This window comes from Callospermophilus lateralis, chromosome 4, assembly GCF_048772815.1.
Source record: "Callospermophilus lateralis isolate mCalLat2 chromosome 4, mCalLat2.hap1, whole genome shotgun sequence".
Lineage (NCBI taxonomy): Eukaryota > Metazoa > Chordata > Mammalia > Rodentia > Sciuridae > Callospermophilus > Callospermophilus lateralis.
Window position 1 is genome coordinate 125,905,129 of NC_135308.1, and position 10,046 is coordinate 125,915,174.

The 10,046-nt window shown below is 38.7% G+C and overlaps 1 protein-coding gene across 1 annotated transcript in view; it reads left to right on the forward strand.

Moving 5' to 3' along the window:
* Positions 1-9,734, forward strand: part of Glipr1l2 (GLIPR1 like 2) — a 67,244-nt gene extending 57,510 nt beyond the window's left edge. Inside the window, exons 7-8 of the mRNA XM_076855410.1 lie at positions 4,222-4,278; positions 9,671-9,734. Coding sequence (XP_076711525.1) covers positions 4,222-4,278; positions 9,671-9,734 — 121 coding nt within the window. The remainder of the gene's footprint in view (positions 1-4,221; positions 4,279-9,670) is intronic.
* The last annotated feature ends 312 nt before the right edge of the window (positions 9,735-10,046 follow it).

Here is a 10,046-nt window from a genome sequence, read left to right on the forward strand (position 1 = left end):
ATGGTTTCCATGCATACAATCATCTTGTTATTATGATTGCTTTTTCCTAGTTCTGGAATGATTCACTGACCACAGTTGAGGTCAATTATTGTCTTTAGGGATATAGGCAGACATTCAAGGCAGGTCTTCATTGGTAGCTGAAGTTTTAATATGTAAGTTTCTGAGGCTATTTAGCATGACACATGGAAAAAAGAATAAAATACGAATAGAGAGCAGCAGTGAAAGGTTGTTGTCCTAACACCTAGTTTTATAACTTTTCACACTAACTATTTTGTTTTCAACAATACACTAATAGGTTAATCATCCAGTAAATTTTCCTTTTTCCTTAATTATTTTGAGTTGGATTTCTATAACTGACTCAAATGATGGGCCATTCTTAATATATAGTTATTTTCATGAATTTTTTTTTATTATTCTGAAATAATATGAAAAATAATGGCACTAAAACTCCAATTTATGGATATCCTTCATGTCACCACATGGTTAAAGGAACAGAGTGTCCTCTTAGGTTTTGTTTCCCAAGTTGGTGTTCTGATAATATACGTAAATCTTTCTAAACCCACATGCCCATGTACTTAGAACTTTAGTTTGTAATTTTTATTTTTATTATAAAAGTTATTAATTGACCCCCTTCAGTGAGCCTAAGAGATTATTAATATGAATCTCAAGAGAGTTTGGGGAAATTACCCTTATTCTGCTTCCATAGCATTAAGTTCAGGAACGTACACTGACCAGGTTATTCTGGCCCAGATAGTATGGTATAGTGGATGAGCATTTGGTTCATGCCTTAAAGTAATATCTATTCTAGTTTTCACTGTAGAACTCTTGAGACTTTTGAGGTACTCCTGGACCAGGTGATGTCAACTCTAGCAAGAGTCTATACTAAATTATGGGCAAAAAAGTTCTAGCATATGACTAGGCTTAGAGAAAGACAAACATGCTTCTAGTCATTCTTTCATTTATACTTTCACATCTACAAACACATGTCTGCTGGTGAGGTTTAATACTGCCATTTAGTACTCCTGTTTGTACTCTCATGGTCTTGGATAATGTTGCTGATTTGTCTATGTCTTAAAGTTCTTTTGTGTCCTTTGTATAAGTAAAGCCTATCTGATGTTCTGGAGTATTAGTGCCTTGTCTATTTATATTGTAAAGATGGCAGTAGTACAGAGTGGCAGAAAATGGAAATGGTACAAGGACTCCATATTAAATATGGATAAATGTTTATTGGGGAGAACTTGGGTATAATAAAGGGTACAGAGATGATATTGGGTTATCCTGTTAGTTTGATGCTGGCCTTTGATTTAGCTATGGGCTTAAACAAGTATACCAATAAATATTGACAAAATATTAGTGATACAATGATGTTTTCAATCTTCCATTTAAATAGTCAAATATGAGCCAAGTGCAGTGGTTCATGCCTGTAATCTCAGTGACTTGGGAGGCAAAGGCAGCAAGATTGCAATTTCAAGGACTGCCTCAGCAACTTATTGAGACCTTGTCTTAAAAAATAAAAAGGACTCTGTATGTAGCTCAATGGCAGAGCACCCTGGTTTCAATCTCCAGCACCAAAAAAAAAAAATGTAATTTCTTTATTTCAATTGTTTCTTTTGTTTCGATTTCATTGATTTCAGCTCTGATTTTAATTATTTTTTGCCTTCTACTGCATTTGCTGCTGATTTGTTCTTCTTTTTCTAGTTTTTTGAGATGCAGTGTGAGGTCATTTATTTATTGGCTTTTTCTTCTTTTAAGGGTTGAACTCCATGAAATGAATTTTCCTCTTAGTATGCTTTCATAGTGTCCCAGAGATTTTGATATGCTGTGTCCGAGTTTTCATTTACCTCTAAGAATTTTTTAATTTCCTCTTTGATGTTGTCTGTAACCCATTGTTCATTCAGTAGCATATTGTACATTCTCTATGTGATGTAGGAATTTTTCTTCCTTATTTTTTTACTGATTTCCAATTTCATTCCATTATGATAAGATAAAATGCATCCATTGTATTTGCTAAGAATTGCCCTGTGACATAATGTATGGTCTAATTTTGAGAAGGATCCATGTGCTGCTGAGAAAAAAAAAATGTATCCGCTTGATATTGGGTGCTTTTTCTATATATGTCAATTAAGTCTAAGTTATTAATTGTATTATTGAGTTCTATAGTTTCTTTATTCAAATTTTGTTTGGAATATCTGTCCAGTGGTTAGAGAGGTGTGCTAAAATCTCCCATGATTATTGTGTTGTGGTTTATTTGACTCTTGAACTTGAGAAGAGTTTGTTTGATGAATGTAGCTACACCATTGTTTGGGGCATATATATTAATGATTGTTATATCTTGTTGATGTATGGTTCCCTTGAGCAGTATGTAGTGTCCTTCTTTATCCTTTTTGATTAACTTTGGCTTGAAGTCTATTTTATTTGATATGAGTATGGACACCCCTGCTTGCTTCCAAGGTCCGTGTGAGTGGTATGATTTTTCCCAACCTTTCACCTTCAGTCTGTGTATGTCTTTTCCTATCAGATGAGTCTCCTGTAGGCAGCATATTGTTGGATTTTTTTTTAATCCAGTCTACTAGCCTATGTTTTTTGATTGGTGAGTTTAAGCCATTAACATTTAGGGTTACTATTGAGATAAGGTTTGTACTTCCAGCCATATTTGTTTATTTTTGTTATTTAACATGATTTGTTTTTCCTCTTTGATTAGTTTTTCCTTTACTGTACTACCTCCCACTGTTGGTTTTCATTGTTATTTTTCATTTCCTCTTCATGTAATGTTTTTCCAAAGATGTTTTGAAGCGCTGATTTTCTAGCTGCAAATTCTTTTAACTTTTGTTTATTGTGGAAGATTTTTATTTCATCTTCAATCCTGAAGCTTAATTTTGCTGGATACAAGATTCTTGGTTGGAACCCAATATCATTCAGTGTTTGAAATATGTTGTTCCAGAATCTTCTAGCTTTCAGAGTCTGTGTTGAAAGATCAGCTGTTAAGCTGATTGGTTTACCCCTAAATGTAATCTGCTTCCTTTCTCTTGTGGCTTTTAAAATTCTCTCCTTATTTTGTATGTTGGGCATCTTCATTATAATGTGTCTTGGTGTGGATCTCTTGTAATTTTGCACATTTGGCATCCTATAGGCTTCTAGGATTTGGATTTCTGTTTCATTCTTCAAGTCCGGGAAGTTTTCTAATATTGTTTCATTGAACAGATTGCTCTTTCCTTTGGTTTAGACCTCTATACTTTCCTATCTCCCAATAACTCTTAAGTTTGGTCTCTTTATGTTATCCCATATTTCTTGGATATTCTGCTCATGGTTTCTTATCAGTCTCACTGAGTTGTCTACATTCTTTTCAAGTTGATATACTTTGTCCTCATTGTCTGATGTTCTATCTTCTAAGTGTTCTACTCTGCTGGTAATACTCTCATTTGAGTTTTTAATTTGGTTTATTATTTCCTTCATTTCCAGGATTTCTGTTTGGTTTTTTTGTATAACCTCTATCTCCCTGAAGAGTTCATCTTTTGCTTCTTGGATTTGTTTATGTAATTCATTGTCAAAGTGATCTTTCATTGTCTGAATTTGCTATATAATGTCTTCCTTGAGACTCCAGATCATCTGAAGCATGTATATCCTGAACTCTTTATCTGACATTTCATCTGCTGTAGATATTACCTCTTCTAATGTTGAATTGACCTGAATTGTTTGTGGTCCTTTCTTTTCTTGTCTTTTCATACTGCTCACATTTCTTCCCAGCTTTGAGAAACTGTTGTGTTAATGATTTTCCTCCTATGTATTTATATTGCTCTTGTATAGTTCCAAAATCTCTCTTTATTGGAGAAAGACAATGTTAACAGTTCCCAACATCAATAGTACATCATCTAAGCACAAGTTTTCATTACTAATACATTTATAGTTAGACTCTATGTCTACAGACGTTGGCTTCAATTATTATTTAAAAATATAGTCCTTAGTTTCATAAAAGTCATACCATTTCTGGTGGCATATAGAGAACTAAATTTTTGACCTAGGATGAAAGGAGTGAGGGTATGGGGTTAATCTAACTTAGCAACTTTGGAAGAGAACTCTGCTAACCAATAGACGGGTAATTTATAGAAGAATGTATAATTCAAAATGCTATCTGTATTTAGAAAATTACCCTACAAAATATAAATAGTAAAAGTTAGGGGGTTGAAAGGGTATAGAGGGAGTAAGAAGGGGAAAAATAACAAGGAAAGAAAGAGAAAAAATAGAGAGGGAAAAAGAAAATAAGAAAAAAAAGGGGGGGAGGTGGGGCATATGCAATTCCTCTATATTATATTATTCTGGTGATTCAGTTGTTAAAGTCCTATTTCATACAAAGTTCTTGGTTTCACATATGTTGAGGTTGTGAGGACCAGAGGGGGAAGGGTAGAGAAGAATGGATGAATGGATGAGAAGAGAGAGAGAAGAAAAGAAAGCAAAAAAAAAAGTCTCTCAGAACTCTGTTTTCTTTTCTTCCAGTAGGTGGCGTTGTCTATTCCTAGCTTGAGTCTCAGCGTTCAGGGTGGTGGATATAGCCAATGTGAGAGAACTTGAGCTTCCACCTGTAGCCTCCCTACTCTTAGTCTCTGAGATGGAAACCAGGTGCCTGTACAGTTGTTGTTTTGCATTGATAGCTACATCCCCAAAAAGCTTGTGGGAAAAATTTTGAGTTATCACAGCTAAGGATGGGGGATTTGGAAACCGGGTACCTGATCAGGGCAGAACCATGCTGGTAGCCACACCCACCGGTGATGGGTTTTAAGGGTTGATGGGTTTTTCCAAGATGGGTTCCTTCTGTTTCCCTCGTAGGGTGTTTGGTGAGGTCAGGGGTGCTGGGGAGACCTTGTGTTTGTCCAGAGCTCCATCTGGTGACCCGCAAGCAAAGCCTCTGCATTCTCTGCTTCCTCTGGTCTGCACCTGAGCGGCCGGTGCCGGCTCTTCTTCTAATCTCAATTTCTTAAAATCATATAAAGGTGAAGCTTGTCTGGTTTGCTGTGGGACCTCAATTTTCCACAAAAATTAGCAAGAGTGCTGAATTATAATGGAAACTACACAGCAGAAGGCCAGGGAAGAATAGGCATAAGTACAGAATGTTCGTATGGAATAGGCCAAAGAAAATGGGAGAAACTTTGACTCTAGAGGGAATAGAACCTGTATTCATTGAGCACACCCATGAACCTCTTCTGATCACCATTATGTTGTCATTCGACATAATGTTTCAGAAAAACCAAGGTGATCTGCGGAGGTACATTGCGGAGTTGTGGAGGTGGGGACACTGAATAGTACCTTTTCCTTTCCTTCCATGGAAGAAATCAAATTTGTCCTGAAAAAGGGAATTTACAGAAGCACAAGCCCACTAACAAACTGAAAATAGCAACTGGCTGGGAATTCAGGAAGTATTAGAATGTCTAAAAAAAAAATTAAATCTAGGAAGTACTAATGTTATAACTCTTTATTAAGCAGACTTGATGGACCACATAAATAGAATCAATAGAGGAAACCATAATCACTAACCTGTCTCACACAAGTTGGAACAGTGCAGCATTGGTGACTAATTTCCTCAGATTAGCATTAACCAGTACAGAAAGATATGTTTTATATATAATATGTATATATACATATTATATATTTAATATCTAGCTATAAATTATAGTTTAAAGAAACTCTTACTATGTCTCTATGTCTTCTGGCAAGAATATGCTAGTTTGGGGAGCAGAACCACAACGCCTGCAGAGTAGGTGGTCAGCGGGAATGATGGAAATCAGGCCACTCTTGCTTCAAACCCTCCATTCCTACTCTCATATATTGTTCCTGTTGAAGACATATCATGAGGATATTGTGTTTAGTCTGCAATTTTAACTGCCCCTCAAGAAACTGCTCCAAAGCTTTATCAGGCCAGGAATCTCTACATGGTATTATGTGTAATAAAATTGGTGGATTCCACAGTCAGGCTCTTCTCCTGAAATGCCTTTACTGTGAAGTGAAATGTCTGATTGGATGCTAGTGTGTGGTCTTCTGCGCCTCTGGATCAGACCCTGAGTCTGAGAGCAGAAAAGTCAAATTCCATACTCAGAATAGGTGTCTATACCAATAAAAAAGAAGCATTGACTTTTCCCAGATGCAAAGGACTCAATGTACTAAATTTGCCAACAAATGCCAGTTAGCGTCCTCAAAGAATATTGCTATTTTGGGAACGCAGCATTCTTCTCCATTGTTGACAGGCTGTACATGCACAGGTACCTAATTCAGCCTTGATAACCAGGAGTCCATGCAAATGGGCCTGTAGTTAATTTTCATGCATTTCATATGCTCATCACACAAATTCTGAGTGACCAAAGGATAAAGACTGGTCTAGTGTCAACTGATTGTGTCATTTTGACTACTTGATTGTTCAGTGTTTCTATTGCGTACTGTTTTAATTAGCTTTTCATCTCTGTGACAAAAAAATGCCCTACAAGAACAAATTGAAGGAGGAAAAGTTTATTTGGCATTCATGGTTTTAAAGGCCAACCCCATTGCTCTGGCACCAAGGTGAGACAGCACATCATAGGGAAAGGGCCCAGTGAAGGAAAAGTTGCTTCAGCTCATGGTGGGATTAGCAAGCAGAGGAGGGAAAAGGGGGCCTCAGGAAATATGCATCGTTCCAGGGCATACACACCCCAGTAACTTACCTCCTTCAGCCTTGTCCCACCTGTCTATAGTTACCATTCAAATGAGGATGGGATGATCCTCACAATCCAATTATTTCACACTCCTTTGTTAATACAGGATCTTTGAAGGGATACCTCATATCCAAATCATAACATTCTGCCCCAGTTCCCCAAAAGCTCATGTCTATATCACAAAGCATGATGCATTTAGTTCATCTCCAAGAGTACCATAGTCTTAAATAGTTTTAGCATTGCCCTGAGACCCAAGGCAAACTCTTGACCATGAACCCCTTTAAAAATCAAAAGCAAGTTACATATATCCAATATACAGTGGCACAGAATAAACATTTCCATTCCAAAAGGGAGGAACAGGGGCAGAGAAAGAAGGGATGGGGACAAAGCAAGTCCAAACCCCAGCCAGGCAGACTGGTCCCTTAGCTCCAACTGTAACTTTGTACAGCATCCAGGACATATGGTGGTGAAATTTTATTTCCAAAGGGTTTTGAGCAGCCCTAACATGTTGCCCTTACTGGTTTCAGCATGGATAAGCTTGCTTTTAATCTGGCTGTCTCCACAGGCAGCAGCTTTTCATGGCAGACAGTTCATATTACTCTCTTAATTCCTAGGGTCTCCATTCCAGCCTTGGCTTCTTCTGCAAAGCGTCATGCATCAGCCTCTCAGGGGAAACCTGTGTGGACTCTTGTACTACTATACTTTGCCTGACCTCACAGGCCTTACTTTCAAATTTCAGTGGAAAACTCCATGACCACTGAACTCCAACACCCTGCATTCCTGCAAGACTGGCATCATGTGTATGGTACCAAGGTCTTCTACAAGCTCATGCAATACCTGGACCCTCTAGAATCATGGCTGCAATAGCTTCAAAGTGCCTACATAGATCAGCATGGTGAAACAACTTCCTAGGCACAGCCCCTCACACTGGGTGAGCAGGGCCCCCCAGGACCTCTTCTCAAAGAGATCTTTTTCTTTTACATCTTTTAGGCTATAGTGAGTATGTTCTTGCAAATGCCTGAGATGCCTTCAAGACATTTCCTATTGTGTCTTTGTAAAGTACTTAATATCTCTTTAAGGGTTATGATCCAAGTATACCGTCCTTGGCCTCAGAATTAAATGTAATTTTTTGGCCAAACTTAAAATTCTTAAATCCTTTAGCTCTACTTTTTGCTCCAGTTTTCACAGTAAGCCTGTCCAAAAGCTGCCAACAATATCCGTGCCACTGACTGAATACTCTGCTGCCTTGAAATTTCCTCCACAATTTTAATTAATCCATCACTTTTAAATTCAGCCTCACAGGGGGCAACCTGTGGGGACTCATACATTTCGACATGGCCAAAATGCAATCAAGTGCTTTGCCAGAATATAACATGAATAACCTCTAGTCCAATTCCCAACAGAGTTCTCAATTTCCTCTGAAACCTCATGAGCACACTCCACATTCCTATCATCATTGTTGAAAGAAAAGTGACCACAACACTCAGAGCAACCAAGAGATCTTTATTGCAGCAGTGCAACAGAGGAGAAAAGAGAGAAAGAGAAGAGAGAGGGAGAGAGAGAGAGAGAGAGAGAGAGAGAGAGAGAGAGGGAGAGAGAGAAAGCAAGAGAAATAGCAAGAGAGATAGAGAAAGCAAGAAAGAGGGGCCTGGCAGGAGGGAGTTTTTATAGCCCAAATCTAATGAGGTCTCTGGGTCTGCAAGCTGCCTTGTTGGCACAAGGGGGGTTACGTGTTTGGCCTTGAGCAGGGGGTTGAGTGTTCAGCCTTGAGCGGGGGCTTGGGTGTTTGGGCTTGAAGCAAATAGTTGGTAAAGAACAAGACAGAGGGTTTGAGAGGCCAGGCCATCCTTCAGCTAACTTTGTTTGGCATGCCCTGCAGACAGCTCACTCAGCCTGTCCTGCACCTAACAATTGTGATCTTCTGAGCTTCCACAATAGCATCCATTAAACTCTACCTACAATACTTCAAAGCTTTTCCAGCCTGAATTTTTAAGCTTTTCTAAATTCCTCTTGAAAACCATTTCCAAAAGCTTCTGAACCACATGATCAGGTTAGTCTCAACAGCCCCAACCAGCATCAATTTCTGTTTTTATTAGCTTTTCATTGCTGTGACCAACATACCTAAAAAGAATAACTTAAAGGAAGAAAAGTTTATTTGGGGCTCACAGTTTTAGAAGTCTCTAAATCAGACTTCTAAAATTGTTTACAGATAAACAACACCATTGCTCTGGGCCCAAGCTGAGGCAGCATGTCATGAGGAAAGGCCCAGTGGAAGAAAAACTGCTCGACTCATGGAAGGGTACAGAACTGGGGGAGAGGGAATGGAGAACAGGGAAGATGCACTTTTCCAGGTCATTCTACCATGAACCCACCTCCTTCAGCCATGCCCCACTTGCCCACTGTTGCCACCCAGTCCATTTGAACTAGAATAGACTGGTTAGCTTGTAGCTTTCACAATCTAATAAGTTTCACATTTCTGCATTAATATAAGAGCCTTTGAAAGACACCTCATCTAGGGGCTGGGGATGTGGCTCAAGCGGTAGCGCGCTCGCCTTGCCTGCGTGCGGCCCAGGTTCGATCCTCAGCACCACATACAAACAAAGATGTTGTGTCCGCCAAATACTAAAAAATAAATATTAAAATTCTCTCTCTCACTCTCTCTTTAAAATAAAAAATAAAGACACCTCATCTAAATTATAACATGCACTAACCTATAAAAATACATCATCCCCATTCACATATCGCCATCCATATGCCATTGTTTCAGACCCTCTTAATTCTGATCTTCCAATCCTTTTATTTATAAATCTCTGGTGTCTTTTCTGACATGGCAGGCTGTCTTTTCTGATATGGTAAACATTTATAAAGAAAGGTACAGATGGGAAAAAGGTTAGTGGTGACAGAATCAGAATAAAACTACATTTTATCCCTAAATAGTAGAGAACATGAGAATGTGTTTTTAGCATCCTTATCCCATATGTCTGCATCTTCTTTAGGAAGAAGGACCTAGAAGACTCCAGCAATGATTCAACGGTAGCATGGCTTATTGCTGTGGACTAGGATAAGAGGCTGTCCTTTAGGGAGAATAATGAATGAGCATTGTGAATTTAATCAGTTCCAAATGGTATATTGCTGAGAGCCATTAGCCAAGTAGGTATGACAATTTCCTTGCCAGCGTACCCCATGTTGCTTACAGGAAGGACTCGTGGTAAAATGGACTTGCCTTAGACATTTTGCAGTGACATTGCATGTAAGGTGACCTTGCTCAAGGACCAGGGCGGATCAGGGTTTAAGGCTCTCCTTGGATTTAGGGCGTTCCCGGTTTAGGACAATCCAGGTTTAGGGTGGTTCCAGGTTTAAGGTTATTCCTGC